At 49.2% G+C, this 19237-nt stretch overlaps 1 protein-coding gene across 1 annotated transcript in view; it reads right to left on the bottom strand.

Annotated features, from left to right (window-relative positions):
• Positions 1 to 316: 316 nt before the first annotated feature.
• Syt6 (synaptotagmin 6) overlaps positions 317 to 19237 on the bottom strand; it is a 70589-nt gene continuing 51668 nt past the window's right edge. The window contains exons 6-8 of the mRNA XM_004641684.2: positions 7513 to 7663; positions 3725 to 3793; positions 317 to 2114 (exon numbers count right to left, since the gene is read on the bottom strand). Of these exons, the coding sequence (XP_004641741.1) occupies positions 3776 to 3793; positions 7513 to 7663 (169 nt within the window). The 3' untranslated portion in view covers positions 317 to 2114; positions 3725 to 3775. The remainder of the gene's footprint in view (positions 2115 to 3724; positions 3794 to 7512; positions 7664 to 19237) is intronic.

The following is a 19237-nucleotide window of genomic DNA, read 5'->3' as shown; positions in this document are numbered from 1 at the left end:
TAAGGATGGGTCATCTTCATCTGCCTAAGGATGTGTAGAGGACACCTGGATGTGCATTTTGAGCTCACTTTTGGAAGAATCCTCCCACACTAATTTCTGGGCTCCTTGTGGCCCAAGAAACTCAATTGCCTGCTTCCTAGTTGCAAGGTCAGCAGCAAGTGCTCAATGACTGAAATGGCCATCTCGACAGGGTTAATCTGAAGGCAAGAAACAATGGAATGTGCTGCCTGCTGGGAGTGCTGTCATGACCTTGGGGTTTTTCTAACTCAAGAGGACATCCAACCACAGGACTGCCTGACCAGGGAAGGCCATTTATCACAAGACATTAGGGGAGACAAGTTACCTGTGCATTAATCCCTGGCCTAAGGTTCAGTATAGAATGCAGTGTAGATTTATCTACATTTACTTTTCTAGGTGGGAAACATCTTTTGCCACAATATCCTGTTAGCTGATGTCCAATCTGGTGGCTTTCAGGGCTGGTGGACACTACCTACCACTGTATCAGCAGAGAAACAGGATAACCTGGCTTAAAATGAATGCTACTTTAAAGTTGCTGCTTCTATAGCACGTAGTGTATAGAAAGAATAAGACGTAGGATGGCTGACTAGCTTTTGTGCCCTTGACTTTCCATTGTTGAAAGAAGGGGCTCAGTGCTGACTCACTCGCTTCTTGCAAATCCTGTACACAGGTGGAAACTGGTGCTGAGCGGTCACTGACTGGAGTGAAGAGTCCCCTTCTCGTACTTACCAGGGCCATACAGATTGAAAGTGAGCAAATTAATCTAGTGATAGGCGTTTTTGGGAGGGCCGTTATTCACTCAATAGGAATGCACTATTATAATACACAATAGTTCAAACTTCTTTTTTCCTAAACTGAATTTGGCCTAAGTGAGAGATCTGCAGGAAAAGCAAACAAGAGCAAAACCTCTCGCAACCACTGAAACAAATGACACTGTGTACCTAATTGATTTATAGAACTAAAGTTTAAGATGAGCACTGCCCCAGAGTCCGTGGGGTTAAAGTAGGCTTGGGCTGCCTGGGTTTCCACAAAGGAGATCTTCCCAGACAGACCAACTCACGCTGTGGCTCAGATTTCAAAGCTCTCCATTCACAAAAGCAAATTGTATCCGAGTTTTTCTTTCATCTGTTGAGGCATGTAAAACAGCTGATTGACACTTGGTGGAGTGATGAAGGCATATGAAATGCAGAAATCACTGTGGAACACATGTGCCTCTCTTTCTCTACAGTGAAGGTTATTTTTGAGAACAAATAGCTTGTTTTCAAACAAATGTGCTCGTTCACTGTGGCACATCAGAAAACATATGGTGCGGTGAGTTCCAGCAGATTCATCTCGAAAGAAGGTGACTGAGCCCCAAGAGGAATCAAGTCATTGCTAGTCTATGAGGCAAGCTGATGAGAAAGGGAAGCAAGGGCGGCCTCTGCGTATCTGCCGGAGGTTCACAAACACTGCGTAGGTCCTGTGACTTTGACATGGGACCAGGAGTCCACATCTTGGCTTAGGCCACACCAGTGAAGTGCTTCGAAGAGTAATAACCTTGTACAAGCTCTTGATTGAGTTGGACCATTCCTGCAGGGCCCCAGAAATGCGCCGTAGCTCCACCCCACCGCCGCCTACAGGGCCGTGGAGCTTGGTGGAGACACAAAATTTCAGAAACTCAATCTACCTTTCCCCCAAAGACTGCTATTTTACACGGTATTTTATATAACCAACTTCTGGACTCTCTACTTTTTGTTTCTTACTCATTGTTTGTTTTGTTCCTAGTTTTGTTTTTTTCTTCTTTTCTGGACAGCAGACCCATACAAAGTGAAAACCACAAAAACATCACCTTGAAAGACAGAGAAGACTAAGACGGATCTGACCACACAAGTGTCTCGGTCTTGACCTACACACAGGAGCAGTTAAGACTGGAGTGGCAGACGGACAGCGGCTGCCTTGGTGACCGCACGACACTGCATTTAGATGGCTGAACAAGTGCAAAAAGAACATCACTGAGTCCCGTCTGTGCGGCTCGGCCGTGCAGCTCATGGTGTCGGAGGTGGTTTCGGAGATGGGCACGAGCTCTCACTGTCGAAGCTGGCAGCTCGGCCCTGCCACTGCAGGGAGGAGGAATCACTGGTTATCAACGGCATAAGGGAATTGACATTTCAACTTCCAAAACTGAACTAGCCCATGCACTGAATTCACTTTTCCCGGCTTCTTGATTGTTGCTGTCAGCCATGCAAAAAAAAAACATAATGAAAACAGCTTGGCGCTTCTAGTGTGACATACTTGATTTTTGAAAAAGATCTATAGCAGAGATAATTTTAGCTTTCTTCACAATGTGGCGTGTATGTGTGTGTGCGCGTGCATGCACACGTGTGTGCTTTAATGAGGTGCAATGACTGAACCATTTCTGAGCGCTTCAGCCATTTTTCACACTGAAAATCAGATTACATTAGCAGCGAAAGAGGCAGTCTGTGGAGTATGGCCTTACTGCCAAGAAGCCACAATCATGAATTATTAGCAGTTTGTCTGGGAGCTGTTGGTACAGAAAGAAACCTGAAATTGCTTTGGTTTGAGGCTCTCTTTTTCAGACTTACAGGCATTTGGACCTGGCAGTGAAGAGGTAGGGGGAGTCAGGAGGGGTGACCTCTTTCCAGTTTGGGATGCCCCTGCCTAGCTCTCTGGTCTGACAGATCACCTCCTCTCAACCTGACTAAGCACTCTGTGGAAGTTGGTGATGCACTGATGCGTCATGGAGTGAAGGGGCGGGCTGAAGATGGATGGGCCTGGGCCTTGAGCCATTCAAAGCTCCTTTAACTGGAAAAGCCAGGCAGACACAGCAGTGTTTCTCAGCAAGTTCGACTCTGAATAATCTGGACCTGTCTAGGAGCAGCAAAAGTTCAATGTCAGTTAGTGCCTGTGGCTTGCCCATCGTGGGCCAGAAATGAGACCCACTATTCTCTAATGCCTGCAGGACACATTTCCAGAGAAAGCTTAGATCAGTAGTCAAGATGGCCTTCTGAACCACAAGGGCAGCTCTTCTACTTTCTGCTTCTCATAAGCTGTAGGCATCTCTGTTGTGGGTGATGGGGCTCAGCTGGAACCTGCAGCCATGCATTTGGAGACATCTGAGGGTGGGTGAGAGAGGATGCGGTTCCCACCAGCAACACAGCTATCTCTAGACAGATCTGAGCCACCTGAGGAGTAGACCATCTGTCACCCTGCATATCCTGAGGAGGAAGCAGTGAGTCCCTGAAGCTGAGCACGGACCCAAACCCATGGCACTGCCTTGAAGCTCCCAGTCCCATGGAGAACACTTGTTGTCACTCCTGAGGCTCAGTTCTGTGATGCCTTAGAACTCCTGGTGCAGGCCAGACTGAGGATCTCTACACCTAATCAAGGTGTTGGTTAGCTGTACAATTAGGTATTGATGGACACCATTATGCGATCTAGACCTGAGCCATCTCAGCACGCCAGAACTGGAGGCAGGCTTGGGAAGTCATCCAACTTAACTTCTTGTTCTTCTTATGCAAATAAGAAAGCAAGACACAGCCAGTTAGAGGCAGAGGCAGGACACCAGGCTAGGTGTCCTCACGCCCAACTCAGTAAGTGCTCTTTGCCCTCCATCCTGCCACTGTCTTGGCACGTAGCCACTCTAGGGGAAAGAGACACGGAACGGAACCAGAAACCTAGTCTCTTGGGATCCACACCAGGTACTTACTCCTAACTCCAGGTGGCAGCCTCTCTGCGAACAGCGTCCACGTGAATGAAATCACAACCGAGGGGTTCCCTGGTGAAATATTTTAGATAGATAAATGCCCGGTTGTTGAGCCCACTGTGACTTTTGACTCAAGTATTTCCTAGCCAGAAGGTGACATAAAACAATTACTGATGCTTTCGTTTGGCAAACCATCATCTTAGGAGTTAGACACTTTCTGTTATAACCTCTAATGTCAGTGAAAGGTACACTGTAATTTCTGGCTTCTCCCTTGGTAAGCATGCCACTTAAGCAGCCTGATTGATAGGCTGGGTCAGAGGAGAAAAACATGAAATTGCTACACCGAGTACCTTTTTTTCTTTATATACAGCCAAAAGAGCAGTCACACAGAGCATAATTGTTTATCCAGAACAAATGAAGAAGGAACACTGGCCCCCCTGCTAGTGCCTGATTTTTTCCTATGGCGATAAACAAAGAGAGGAGATGGGGTTCATGAACAACGGAAAGGTGAATGATTAAGGAGGCCTATCCAGGTGGCTCTGAAAGAGCTGCGAACCCGTCACCGAAGGCAGAAAGCCTGTGAATCCAGAGTGGCTGCATTCCAGTAAGGTCTTTTGTTGTTCTGAAATAGGTCCTGTTCTGACAGAGATCTAAAATCTCTGGCAGATGAGTAGAACCCTTGGCAATAAAGCACCCCAGAGAAGGTCTCTAGTCAACAAGGCCCTCTGTGGGTGACAAAAATGACACACAGCACCAGGGAGGAGTGCAAGGGGGGAAGGGGCTGCCGCTGCACCTGGTGAAGGGTACTTGCTGTGGCTTAAGGAATTTTTAATCATGAGAGATACCAGCAGGGAAAAACACCTTTTTGAGTTAATTTGTTGCCCTCAACCTCATTTTCAACTCCAAGCAGGTAAGTAAGTATGGGGTCCTCTGTTCCCATGAATAAAAAGGAAATGGTCTCGGCACTTGAAACTAAGAAAGATGCCAGATAAATACAGGGCGCTTTCCAGATAGGATGCCATTTATCTTCCCAGGAGCTAGAGAGGGCTCTTTATGGATTATACAAGTGGGAGATCCAAGTTTCAGGAGCAAAGCCCTTGCTCCAGGGCCAGAACTGAACCCAAAGGAAGGCAGGAGTGAGCTCTTAGGATGGCCGCAACACTGTGCCTGTCAGCCTGAACATCAGCAGTGTTCGGCATCACACGAACACAGCAGTGTTTACTTACTGTGAGCCGGGTGGGGTCTAAATGCACTTTGATAAAGAGACTTAAACTGTGGGTGCTAAAAGGACCAGGGAAAATTCTACGCAAATGCATACTGCTGAAGCCCTAAGTTGCCAAGACAGATTTCATTTTCAGCTCCTTCATCCAGAGAAATGATCTGCTGAGCGGAAAATGGTTGGGTAGCAGGTTGGGGAGGAGCAGTCAGGGACTCGGTGCCAGGTCAAGAAAGAAGCCAACCCAAAGAGTACGAATCAATTTAATCTCTTTTCGTTTCCCATATATTGTTACTTTCCCTTTATGGTCTCATCAAATATTCATTTTCTAGGGCTTGATTCTACTTTATCTTTCTCTCTTTTGTAGCCTGGATTAGTGAGTCAGAATTCTCAAAGAAACAGGACTCCAAATCAATTATTTGGTTTAATTAGGTGGTATTCATCAGGATTCCAGGGTCTGGGCCTGGCACCTCTGGGGCTGTGCACCCCCCAGCCTCCGGCCAGGCCTGGTCACTGGAATGGGTCATGGTAGGTTGGAAAAGCAGTCACAGGGATGCATGTGGGCTCCTGGGCCCAGCTGCCATTTAGGGTCAGCACTGCATAGAAAAGCAGAGATAGGAAGTGTCTCTTCCCTCCTTTATCAACCAGGAAGTCAAAAACCAGTTGGGGTGATGGGCTGCCTGAGGCTCCCCAGGCCTCTTAGTTTATAGCCATCCCATGTTGTGCTCCAAACTGCTGTAAACAGTTCAGTTTGCATAGTCTACTCTTAAATATCTGCACAGGATTAAAAGTGGGGGCTGTTATGGCCTCTCCCTGGTATGAACCCACACTGTATTCAGTGAGGTGCTGCTAGGCTGTCCCCAGGTGGCCCAGAGCTCTGCCCAGTAGCTCCACCTGTAGCTGGCACTTGGTATTTTACATCCTGTAGAGGCCCTTCTGGAAGAAAGCAGACTGCCAAAGAGAGCTAGGAAACTGAGGGAATGGCCCTAAAGCTCAACAGCTATGGTAAAATCAAGGCAACCACAAGACAGAGATGTGAGCCCTCAGCTGACAGGAACTTTGGCCTACGTCTGACTCTTCTGTGCTGACTCGAAGGCTACAGGCAGAGGAGCTGCGAAGCACAGGCCTGCTTGGGAGGGAAGGAAATTATCCTGGCTCCTTAAAGGCCACTGTCTCCATACTTCCCATCGTGTCAGCTCTCAGTCTCTCAGGACACTCACTCTGCTAGAAGCAGGAGGGAATGTTTTGTCCACCCTGAGAAGGAAAGGGAGCTGGTGGTCTTCAGGGTTTAAATATTTATTTATTTTATATTTTTAGTACTGGGTCTCACTACGCAGCTTGGACTCCTAGCAATCCTCCTGTTATTTACCTCCCCAGCCCTGAGATTATAGGTGTGTGCCACTATGCCTGGTCTCTGTAACCAGCTCAAGGTGACCTAGGGCAGGGCCTGTGCAGTATGTAGTGCTGGGGATTTAAACCCACTTTCCTAAGCAGGCGCTTAATCTGCTGAGCTATCTCGCAGGCCCAGACTTCGGGGTTTATACTTGGATCTTTTCTGCATCAGAGTGGAAGGAGAGATTGCCCTGTTTTTAAGGTGATTGCTTTTAAACTGGTGGCTCAGTGTTGGAAGAGATAAAGATTTAGTTTTGTGTGTTAGAAACATTTCTAACTTTATTCAGCTCTCTAGGTGTAGTAAGTCTGTAGCCCATGAAGATGAAGTTGCAATCATCCAACTGTCTAGGATGGACCAGGGTATGTGGTACTGAAAATAAAGTTTGAAGCTTTCCTGGCCACCCCTAGGTTCCAATCCACTTGAGAATAAGCAAGCCCAGGGACTACCAATGTGATAAATCACAGGATTTTGAATTGGTGGGGTTAGGTAGAAGTAGGTGCAGACTGAATGTTGCTCAGAGGAACATCTTCTTTGCAGGTGGGCGAGAGGTGACAGGCCTCAGATTACGTAGCGGGTCAGGGAGGGCCAAGTTTGGAACCCAAGTCTCAGGACTTGGGGTCCAGCGCTCTCTGTCAGAACCTAGCCCCAAAGCTTTAGCCCGAAAGTGTGACACCTAGAGGCGATACTCCCTTCTGCAACAATTTTGAGAACCACGTTCCTAAGGGGCGGAATCTGTTCTTTAGCTGTCTCTATCCAAGCAATGAAAACTGCCAAGTGACTGCCTGGCTTGAGCCTTAGAGAACCTACTGTTCTGACAGGCAGAGGATTTCTTGCCAAGTTCTGATCTCACCCCCTGGGGACTATGTCCTAAAGGACTAACTTGGCCCAGGGACACTGTGAAAGCTTTTCAGGCCTTGCATCGTGGCCTGCTATGAAGACTTCTTTAAAGCTGTTATCTTCCAGTAAGAAATCAATGTTGCTGGAAAAACACATAACAGGGGCTTTGTGTCAGGCAGCCTTCACCTTATTCCCCCCTCCGCCTGTTACACACCTGGTGAGAAGCGTGTGGCCCCCAGAACTTCTTTCCCACAGAAGGCCGAGGGACCTGCAGCAGCCGCCTGCCATTCTCCAGCCCACGCCACCATGCAGCAAGCATGCCAAGGGCCAGGCAACCTCACCCACCTCTTTGAAGGATTTCTTTACCTCCACCAAGGAGTGCCAGTGTGCGATGGGCTTCCGAGGGTATGCCAGCATCTCGTTCCAGTGGTCCCTGCCCAGGCCTTCAGCATTGATGCCCACGCGACAGACGCCTATGATCTCATTGTGGCCCACCCTGAGGGAGAAACACAGGACTCTGGATCAGCTGCCGGACATCCTCCCAGAAAGGAAGGTTCTGGGGGTGGGGCCCTGCCCAGTGGGTCTCAGTCAGAACTGCGAGCTCTCAAAACTGGTGCTTGGCATGGCCTCGAGGTGTCAGTGGTTGTGAGGCTTTGCCCATGCTCTTCCGGTGGACATTGGACACAGAGAGATGAGCCAAAAGATACACTTGTTTGGAAACTCAAGAAATGGTGGCAGCTTCTCCTCACTCTAGGGGCTTGGGGAGCTTTTCTCTCCCCTTATGTGACTTGACCAACACTTTACAACCTCACTGGAGATATCAGCATCTACAAATAAATAACCCTGATCTGAGTACCGTTTCTCCATACCCCCAGTGGCTGGGGTATGATTTATTCACTCAGAAACAGCATGAATCATCACTCAAGTATGTCTGTCAAGCACCTACTATGCTGAGAACTTGAGCTAAAAATCCAGGACTGAGTATGTACCGCATGGATTTCATCTCCTTCGAATGAAATGACAACTGGAAAAAGGGAGCAAAGGGGCGAGAGCAGCTGGAAAACCATTTTGAGTCAGTCTTGCTGGGAGTGCAGGGTAAGCGAAAGACAGGTAGCGGAGAAAGGGGCAATCAGGTTGGATGGATACGCTGGCTCCAGATTAGGAAAGGTCTTGAGAGTGCTAGGACGAGCTGAGAGAATAGGAACCACTGATAGTTATTCTGGGCAGGTCCAGAAGAAGGAACCCCAGAAGGTGCGTCCTTAGTCTGCAGAGAGTGCACAGCCATCCTGGAGTAAGATCAGAAGTAGCCACAGAAACGGAGAAGATAAGGCATTTAACAGAACAGACGCTAGCACTGGTTGCCAGGACTCTGGGGACAGTGATGCGCGTGAAGTTACTTCAGATGGAATAGCTAGGAAAGACAATGAAGCCCTTGGCTAATGGGGAGTCCATAAGCCTCCTCAAACTCCTGTGCCCTTCTTAGGTGGAGCCAGATTTGAGTTCAGAAGCCATCTGAGCCCAAAACCATAGGTCAAGGAGCCTGACACTGAATTGGACTAGAGGAGTGGCACAGAGGGTCACGTCCCTTGGGGACTATACCTACCGATCATAATCCATTACTGAGATGAGCAGGCTGACTTGATCCATATTCTCTGGGGGGATGTCAAAGATGATGGCCTCATTGTAGACAGGATTGAGCGTGTTCTTCTTTATGGTTGTTTTCTTTTTCTTCAGCCTCCGCCCATCACAAAGCAGGGACACTTTGACATAGGGATCTGCGCCAACAGGGGCAGTGCAAAGGGAAGGGAGCGTGTTAAACAGATGTCTTCCGGCATCATTTGCAGCAGAGGGATGGAAGCCCCAGACCTACTGCTGCTCATCAGATGGTATCAGTGGCTTATTAAAATAATTACACCACCTTGTATTTATGTAGCACACCTGTCTCTGAGGATGCTCGTGCTTAATGAACACAGTCTTGAGCTACCTCAGTATTCTTGGGAGAGTGCCTAATGGACTTTCTCTAATAGGGCAGCTGAAGCCACTTCAGACAGGACTCTTCTCTGTGGAGAAACACTTCCCAGTTCTAAATTCCAGCTCCACCATGGCTCGGTGGTTGGCTCCTGAGGGTGTTGAACAATGACACTGTCTCTCACCTACATGGAGTCCTTGTCTCTGGGATATTTAATCAACAGATAAAGGGGGTAAAAATAGAACTCCGTGATGCTCAGAGAATAGCTGCATGTCAGAAGAAAATGAAGAGCAACAATCACATTGCTGTTCGTGCCCCTCCCCGCCTGACAACATGATTTTGACTCTCATTGTCCCAGTAATCTCATTTCCATTCGGCATCACGAAGAGGGCCTGCTCTTTGCCTCATTGAAGCTGTCCCTATTCACTTCTGAACAGCAGAGGAGGAAGGAGCTATGGCTGGGAGACAGAGCGGGGCAGGCCCCTGAGACTCAGGGCAGCTGGTTGACATTTCATTTCTCAGTGGGATCTTGGATGCTGTCCATCCTGCACAGCAATGTCTTTTTATTAAACTTCTGCTGTGCCTCCCAATCTTGTCTCTTTTATAGATTCCTGAATAGGTATTTCATGGTCATCTTTCTACCCTGAAATTTTCTACTCATCCAAATGAAGTGACACGCATTGTGTCTCCAAGCACAGGTGTCTTGGTCGCCATCATAATTAGTATTTATGTCACCCAGCTCGAGAAACAAGAGGGCAGCTCACCGTAATAATAGCCCTTGAGATGCTGATAGGCGGAGGCACCTTCTTGCCCAGAAGCCAGGGCTCACGCGGGCTATCTGGACACCTGAGCACCCACTTGGGCCTCACATTCCCGAAATTCTACACGAGGCAGCCGAGTGCGCAACTGTGCCGGGGACCAGGAAACTGCAGCACCTCATTGGAGGCTCTGCACCTTCCGCAGCAACTAAATGAGCTGCTGACTAACCAGTGTGACAGTGGCAGCTGTACTTTAACCGAGGGGATTGTACAGTCTGTGGAGGAACTGGGGAGACCAGGAAGAATTTAACCAACCCGCTGTCTCTGACTACCCATTTGTAAGCACCCCTTCTTGGGAGAGTTTTCAGTCAAACAGGTGAAAAGAGTTTCCAGAACCTGTCTGAGAAAGCTTTCCAGTTTCCGCAGGCTCCAGGCCCTTTGAATCTACCCCAGGTCAGGCAGACATGTGGGAAGAACTGGCCCCAGGACCTTTTTTTGGCACTGAACCCTGAGGGTGCATGTTGCCTGGGAAAGCATCCACCCCAATTGTTCTGCTATTCCCATTTCCACACACTCTCACTCAGAGAAATTCCCATGTCAGAAGCTTGGAAAAATATAGGCAGAGCTACTCTGCTCATGGGCCATTGGGCAAATGCCTCTTTCCTCAGCTCTGTTCACCCCACCAGGCATATGCGATTATCTATAAATTTCAGTGGGTACACTTCCCTAGTAGGAACCCACGCTCTCCCGGGCACTCGCTAAGCTAAGCGGAGAGGACTGCTCCCTGGGGTCCTCTGGGCTGAAGCTCATGGTGTCTGGTAGGATGCTGGCCCCAGAGGATCTCTGAGGACTGTTTCTCTCTCTGGCTGAGGTGGCACAAAGCCTGGCAGTGTATTTCAGCCTCACTGCCCTAGGAGCCTTCAGAATTGAGCATTTGGTATGTACTATGCACTGTGCTAAGAAATGTACATACATAAAGATATTTAAACATCAACTCTATGGAATACTTGCCATTGACATCCCCATTTCTTAAGGAGGAAATCTAAAGCATAGAAGGATTAGACACTTGTCTAAGATGTGAACTCATGTCTGACACCTAAGCTCACCTTCTTGGCTAAGCGGTATGGAGCAGCTGTGGGTTAAGTCACCAAGTTCTCGTAGCATGTGGGCCCTTACTACTACTGTGTGTCATTTTTATTAGCATGCTTCTAGCAGGCAGGCCTGGAGAATAGGTTCTGGGCTGGTGGTACAGATTGAGGAAAATGAGAGGAGCCTCAGTTTTAGAACTCAGTGCCACATAAAGCTAAACAGGGATTAATAAGCTCCACTCACCCCCACGTTAGTCCAACTTCAAACAAGTCTGGGCTGAAAGCAATTTCAAACTCAAGCTACCGTGTGAGAGGGCTCTGGTGTGTACCCATCGATTGCATGGCCCTCAGGCCAGGGTCCTCATGCTATAAACTCATTCATTTACTTATTCATTCATTCATTCATTCATTCATTCATTCATTCATTCATTAATCTATATTTAATGAATGCTTATGTGCTCCAGGCACTGGGCCATATACTTACCTACATCAGGGAGCAAAACAGACAACATCTCGGCTACAAAGAGGACCCCTGAATTTTCAGAAGCTAGCTCAGATTCAAGACCACCCAAAGAGGGGCAACTGTGAACAGACTGGAATTTAACATAAAAAGAGTCCTACCCCCAGCCTTCTGACTTGGAATGGCCTTTGCGATTACCTGTGGCTTTACTGTGGGTGCTCTCTCTCCAGCACATCAATTTAATTACACCAGAGAAGATAGTGTGGGGACTAGGGAAGCAAAATCCTATTTCCCTCACAGCCTGGAGAGTCCTCAATGAATTTCTATCGCCAGAACACACTTACTTTGCTCTTAAAAATGAAATCCACATTGGCTGTGTTTTGGGGGAAGCTGCTCTGCTGCTCTGAGGAATTTCTGCATGTCAGCAGAGATTCTGTAAGCTCTTTGCTATGTCCTGATATGTGTCAGCAGCTTCAGCAGAGCAAGGAGCTTGAGGGGGCCTGCTATGGGGCTCGCAGCCTGCAAGGCAAGGGCAGTGTCACCAAGACAACTGGCCGCCGGAGTCAAGGCTCAGAGGGAGGCCAGACTGTGGTCTGCACTCCTACTGTGTCTGCCATCCCCATTCCCTGCAGCTTTAGTTTCCAAGGCTTGAACCTGCCCTGCTCTTCTTCCCCCAAATGAGGATGTTACACTTGAGCTCAGAGGTTTTCCGCTGCAGCCCAGATGTTTTCAGCTTCACTGTTGCCTCTTTACGGCAACTGTGATTATTCTAAGGGAGTTTCCCAAGATGTAAATAATAATACATATGAAGGAAATAGAGGGAGAACTCTTTAGTGTCATTGTGGTCAAGTTCAGAGGCACTTCCTGAGTGGCTTTAAGTTGGTTTCAGGCATCAGCAAAAGGGTCCCTTGGGTCTGGAGAAGCGGAGTCTTTTCTCCTGTTCACTGTCCTAAGGGCAGCCCAGAGGGCTCTACCAGCCTTCTTTGTGCTTGTGACCCTACTTATACCTGGGGCAGTCTGAATGGACAGCAGGGGAAGCAGCTGTCTGGGCCTCAAGCTACTCTTCTGTTGCCTCCAAATTCACACACCTTCACAGCTCGCAGCTACCCCTAAACACTTCTTGCATCACTGTCATCTGCCATAGCTCCACTCTCCTGGTGCTGAGACTGGGGCTGGGGGCCCTGCAGGAAAACTCAAACGTAAATGCACGTTGCTTTTCTGAGGAGTTGCTCCTGCGACAGTCTGCACGGCTGCTGCCTTTGGCCTGTGTGGACCTGCGAAAACTGACGCACTCAACTTGACATAATTCTGTGGCAAGTCGCAGGGCCCTGTATCAATTGGGAAAATTGTTCTTAGTATTTTTGTCTCTTATATACATCCTTCAGATTCTTTTTTCTTGTCTAAGAGGATAAGAACAATAGCTAGTACTTTTAAACTTTTGAAGCATTTATTTAATTTATTCTTTTAGCTAATACTTATTGAATGCTTATATGGCAGGACAATGCTGAAAATTTATTGGATGATCTCACTTATTCTGAATGCAATAAGTGTATGGTAGGATCATTCCCCTTGTCGGATGAGGTATTGGTAGAATGTGGATCTTAACTATCCCCAGAGGTCCATGTACTAAAGGTTCAGTCTCTAGCCTGTGGTGCTACTGGAAGCCACAGAACCTTTGGGAGGTGTGGCCTATGGGGAGAAAGTTAGGGCTTGGGGATGTGCCCTTGATGGAGATATTAGGGCCCTGGGCCCTCTTCTTTCTCACTCTTCACTTCCTAGCCACCATGAAGCCTCCTCTGTCACACATTTCTCACACAATGTCCTCCTGTGCTGCCACAGAGCGAAAGCAAGAGTGACCGTGGACTGAATCCTCTGAAACCATAAACCAAAATAAACCTGTCTTTCTTTAAATTTATTGTCTCAGGTATTTTGTCACAGCGGTGAAAAGCTGACTAATGTAGAAACCATAGTCTTTACACAGGAAGTGGCAGAAGCTGAATCCTGATGAAGCCAATTGGTCTAGGGAGCTGGCGCTCCTATTCTAAGAACAGTGGCAGTTCTTGCCCCTTTCTCCTGGAAGCTTCCAAATTCTAACTCCTAAACTTAGAGAAGGCCTGAGGCAGGCCATGTGGGTAAGAGAGGTACCTGAATAGCCTGTGATGTCCATCGCCTTGAGGTTGCGGCATTTGATCACCGTGAGGGTGAGCCTGCCTGCTGTGGGCAGGTAGCATAAGGAGAACATGATCTCCCCCAAGTCCACACTCTCCTGTAAAGAACAGACAAGAAAGCAGGTGAGGGGCATATAGGCTGTCCCCTGGCTCCCTGTGCAGTGGCCCCAGGGACACTGTGAGACCCAGGAGAAGGTGCTGGGAGCCGCAGGGCCCCGCATCCTGAGAGACCTGCGTCCAGTCAGAGCGGTGTTACCCCCGCACTGGACACAGCCCCTTCCACTGTTCTCCCTTTGATCACATTCAGGTCCTAGTCCTTGCCATTCTGCTCTGAACTGACCCAGCCTATGTGTGTGCCTTGGACACAGCCCCATGCTGGCCCAGTCCTGTCCTTCTCTTGCTCATCCTTACCTGTCACTGACCCCTCTAGACTTCCTGCCTGTCCAAGCATGTGGTCAAGATAGTCCAAGCATGTGGTCCTACATCAGCACACGTTCTAGCCACTGGGCCCCTCCCCTAGCAGCTCTATGAGTCCTTTCTACTTCTGTGCTTTAGAACAGTTGTTCCTCGTCAGCTCTTCTTCTGCCTTGGCAGGACCTCTTACCTCTCGCAGGACACCCCGTATTCTAGCTTCCAGTTTTGGTGTACACATACAGGGAGTTGGTTCCCTGCTTAGGACCTGCTACCAACCAATGAGATGCACATTTGCTATCACACACTTGCTGCCAAGCTTGGATCTGCTTCGTCCTTTTTCTTAACATGATCATCCTAAAAAGCCAACTAAGCAAGGAGGACACATTCTGCTGCCTCTCCTGCTTCCACAGTCATCCTGACCAGAGATCCCTGGAAATCTGACTGAACAGAGAACTTCCAGAAGGTTGTACCATCTTTCTGGAAAGATGGTATGCACATCCTTCTACTGTGTTAGATAGGTTCTTACCAGAGTGTTTCCTCTTCCCTATTTACTGAAGGGGGTGCAGTTGGTTTAGGACTGCAAGATATTGAGAGGTTTCCACTCTTAGGACTCCTAGAGTAAGGTTTGAGGAGGAGACAAGTCAGGATTGGGGGTGGCTCTGATTTCAGATGGGATCCTCTAGTCACTCATTCATTCATTCATTCATTCATTCATTCATTCATTCATGATACAATTATTGACCACCTGCTATGTGCTGGGTGTTGATTTGGGTGCTGAGGATATAAGGGAGAACAAAAGAGAAAAAAATTCCTCCCACCATGGAGCGTATGCATTACTAGGGCCAAGGACAGTAAAAAAGACAAAGAAGGGGGGTATAAAGGGACTATGTGGCTATGTTTGTTGAAATTTTAGCCAAGGATGCCTCCCTGAAAAGGTGACCTCTGAGAAGGAGAGAAGCTGAGAGTGGCACCAAGGTTTTTGTCCATTCTCTGCTGGAGACTTCTACAATCTCTGCGCTGCTTGGAGAATTAGCCAACATCCACCCTGTCCCCTCCAGAGGATGTGGTCCCAATGTTCACCTCCAGGTAGCGCTGACACCTGCCCTGCCATAGCTCTGTTTGTGGGGTGTGTGTGTGTGTGTGTGTGTGTGTGTGTGTGTGTTTTGTCCATCTACCTGGTCAACCCCAATCTAATCTCAGGAGGTATGCAGAAGGTGGCTACCCCCAGCTTCCCAGCAAGGGGTCTGGCTGGGGCAAGAGCCGGACACCCCATAGTCACAACCTCCTCCAGCATATACAACTCTAGGCTTCCACAGAGCCAGAGATGCGAGACAAGGCTTGTGGTGCTTGCACACAGCACATCTCTGCCTTGGAAGATCACAGCAGTTCTCTGAAGCAGGGATTGATACCATCATTCCCTGCATTTATTCATGTGGGAAAACCTTACCTGGCTAGCTGGACCAGCGCTTCTCATACTCACCTTGAGCAGAGCCCCTGCCAGCTCACCTAGGGAGTATCTCAAGGCAGCTCTGACTCTTCTGTACCTTAGAGCACACAGCATCCATCTGTTCATTGGGTGATCCATTCACACTTTCTGAGCACTTGCCAGAGGCACGGGCTTTGTGGGTAGTGTACAGTCCCCAGCCCCTACAGATAGTCTAGTAGGATGCAACCAGTTCAGGCAAGGGGTAGGAGCCCTGTCCTCCTCAGGGGCATCTCCTATCTTCCTAGTCCCCTCTTCAAGGGAGGAAGACACAACATCCACCCCATGCCATGGTACTATGGGAAGGTGACTTCCTTCTCCTGTGGCAGTGATCAGATGGGTTGGTACATCTAGCAGAATGGTCCATTTCTGACAGAGGCACTGATGTACAAGCAGCCCAGCTCTCTTTTTTCCCTCCCCTTTGTTTTTACCAAAGCTTGATCTGGTCCAAAGTGACAGAAGTTCTTTCAGACTCTCTCAGCACATGCAAGAGGAACCAGCACCTCCTGAACATATGCCAGGCCCTTGGCTGAGTTCTTTGTTAGGCCCTCAGTGAGTCCAATGCAGCCCTCCAGGGTAGGTGTCCTGCCTGTCCCCATTGCACACAAAAGACAGATGCTTCCTGAAATGAAGGAACTTGCCCAGGCTGCAGGAAGAGCGAGTGCTCCAGCCCCCAGTGGTCCTGCTACTCATCTGCCCTCGGTGGCCTCCTGGTTTGGCTTCTTAGCTTGCATCTGGAGTTCTCTTTCACTTTCTGACCTGACAACCAGCCGCTTTCTCTCTGCCAACCCTCTGCTCTGTGTGGCTGGCATATTTCAGGTCACATTTTCCCATGTGCCTCTCCCCTTCCTGTTGCGGGACAATCCTTCTGCTGCTGTAGGGCTCAAGGTTGTGTCCTCCCAAGGACCCTGGCTTGGAGTCCATCCCACTGTGAGCCTCTCCTCCGGGCCCCCACAGGGCTTCCTGCCCCTGAGCCACTCCCAGGAGTCCACACAGCGGTACCCTTCTGCAGCATGTAGCAGGGCCCTTGCCTTTCACCAACTTGTGCTTTAGAGTTGCCAAGCACTGGCTGCAGAAAGGGGTGGTTAAATTTTGGGCAGAAGGACCCTAGCAGAGATGGTTCTCCAGACTGGTGTGATGATCAAGTCAGAGCCTGGGAAGAATGCAGGAAGCTCCAACAGCTCCTCTGAGAGGACACAAATGAATGCTGTGGCTGCCAGAGCCCCCACCCCCACCCCCTGCTACCCTAATTCTGTCTCCTCCAGGGGAGTCTGAGTGGTTTGTTTACAGACTTTGGAGATTTGCCTAGGCCTGGAGGGATCCCTCAGGGGAAAGAGGATCTCTGAGGACTCTAGGAACTGCTCTCAGGATGGCTCCCTCCAGGGGATCTCGGCCAACAGGACCCCATCTTTCTGCAGGGCCCCCTCTGGCTGTCCTGTCTCAGGATTGTGCATGTGTGGAGGGGAGGTATTTGAGTGCTGGATCTGTAGTGCAGTGTGCAGTCCCCAGGCCCTGCGCCCAACAGCGACCTCCATCTTCCATCAATTTGCCCACACAGACAAGGGGACTGGGCTCAGGACAATGCTGTGACATGGGGCTGAGAAGAAAGAGGGCCAGGAGACCTGGAGCTCTTTCTGGGAGCTTCCATGTGGGTGAATGGGCCTCCTTGGGCCTTTGGGAAGCTGACTGCTCTTGGCTCAGGGGCTGGAGGGGAATATTTTGTCCCTGCACAGGCAGGCAGCAGAGGATTAGGTTATTGACAAAGCAAAATAACTTGGTTAATTTTGAGTAATAGAGAGGTGGAAGCTAAGCAAATAGAGGCAGTCGCATCTCCTGGTAGCCACCCTCCCTCTCTGGGAAGCTGAGACTCAGCTCAGTCCCATGGGGACAGTCCCTCTTGGTGTCTTGCCTTCCACCCAGGAGGGTTCAGCCTCCATTTCCACGCATCTTTCTAGCCTTTTATCCTCATTAGGAATGTTTGAGACCTTGGACGTTAATAAACTAGGGAGACAAGGTGCTGCAGAACAGCCTGCGCCTCACTGTCTTCCCTCTACCTGCTATTGGAGAGGCCGCCCTAGGGCCTCTGGCTCGTAATGAGCTCCCTGGTGCGGGAGAGGTCACAGCTGTTGGAAAGTAGCGGAAACCAGCTTGCCCCTCTTGACTTCCAACGTATGGGCTGATAAGGTAGATCTGAGCTCAACAGCAATGCACTCAAAGCCTCAGCCGGTGCTTGAAAGGGTGGGCCTACTGCCACAGCAGGGAGAGCCAGGACATTGTCTCCTGGAGGAGCCTGTCCATCTGTCGTTGCTGCTTCTCAGTCTCACGCTCCATGGCCACAGCGCTCAGGGTGCCGAGCAGTGAGGTTCTGAAGGGCCCCGTCCCTCCGTGGCAGCATAGCTCCGCTTCACAGCAGCCCACCCGCCACAGCTGGTTAGAGCACTTCTTTCTCCTGGGTGTGCCCACATACTCTGAGGCGTAGGAAAAATCTTAGCTGTGGGCTGCCCAGTCAAGGGACCTGGGCTTTAGTCCCTCTGCCACAAATTAGCTGTGAGACCTTGAGCTTTTATGTGTAAAATGAAGAGACTGCACTAGACGGTCTATCCTGTCAGCCTTGAGAACTAACTATTCAAACTGGAAGATTCAGCCATCAACAACCATCACCCAAGACGCCCAAGGATGCTCAAGCACTGTCCACTGTGTGGCTCAAGGAATCTAGCAACTTCATTTTGAAGTCCAAACACTCCATTCCTTCAGTCCGTGCCTCTAAATGTTCTGCTTTTCTCCAGTGCTCACCCTACACCCCCTTCTTCCTAAAAAGGCAACAAGTGGCTCAAAGCCTTTAGGTCCACCCAGGGAATGCAGGCAGAGAAAGCAAGAACAAGGCTTCCCCACCTCCTAGAGAACACTTCTAGTCTCTTAATCATTAAGTGGTTTGTCTGAATCTCTCATCATCAGCAGAGAAGCATCTGCTACACTTTCAGGAAAGTCACAGGAGACCTAAAAAGGCGCTTGGAAGCCCTGGGCAGGAAGTGCTGTTAAGTTACTCTGGGGCAGAAGAGTTTGCAAGAGAGATGGGGTGGAAGGCAACTTGGCTCCGATGGGTAAGGAAACATCCAATAAGCAATCGGCCTGTGTAGGCCTGAGGCTCAGCACTGGGGGTAGACAGGTGAGTCAGAGGTGGGGCCGGGCGCTCGGCGCCAGGCATCTCCCCTAGAATCTGCTGCCACACACCCACCTCTTCTTCAAGCACAGGCTGCAACTGGATCTTTTGCATTAATTGGGGGCTCATATGAGGATGCTTCTGCTCTTCACCAGACTGTAGACCCTTTGAGGGTGGGAGAGGGGTCTGGGTTTAATCAGTTTACCTCTCATGTCTAGCTTGGTGCTTTACGCATAGAAAGTACAAGGGTGAATATGGATCCGGGATCAGGCGTCTGGGCCCAAGTTCCAGTGTTGACTTTTATGTTTTGCAGTTTTGTTTTCTGAACCATTAAAATGAGAATAGTATAGGACCTACCTCTTTGGGTTCTCGCAAAAATTAAATAAGATGATTTCTGCCGTGTTGGGCACAGTGTCTAGCACAGAGGAACTGTTCAGTGTGTATTAGCTGCTGTTGTAATTATTATTATTATTATTATTTTTTTTTTTTTGCGGAACCAGGGATTGAACTCAGGCCCCTGCGCTTGCCAGGCAAGCGCTTATTCCACTGAGCCAGCTCCCCGGCCCCTTG

Source organism: Octodon degus, unplaced genomic scaffold (genome assembly GCF_000260255.1).
Source record: "Octodon degus isolate 3935 unplaced genomic scaffold, OctDeg1.0 scaffold00140, whole genome shotgun sequence".
NCBI classification, from domain to species: Eukaryota; Metazoa; Chordata; class Mammalia; order Rodentia; family Octodontidae; genus Octodon; species Octodon degus.
The sequence above is the reverse complement of the archived record's forward strand: the minus strand, read 5'-3'. Positions and strand labels throughout refer to the sequence as shown.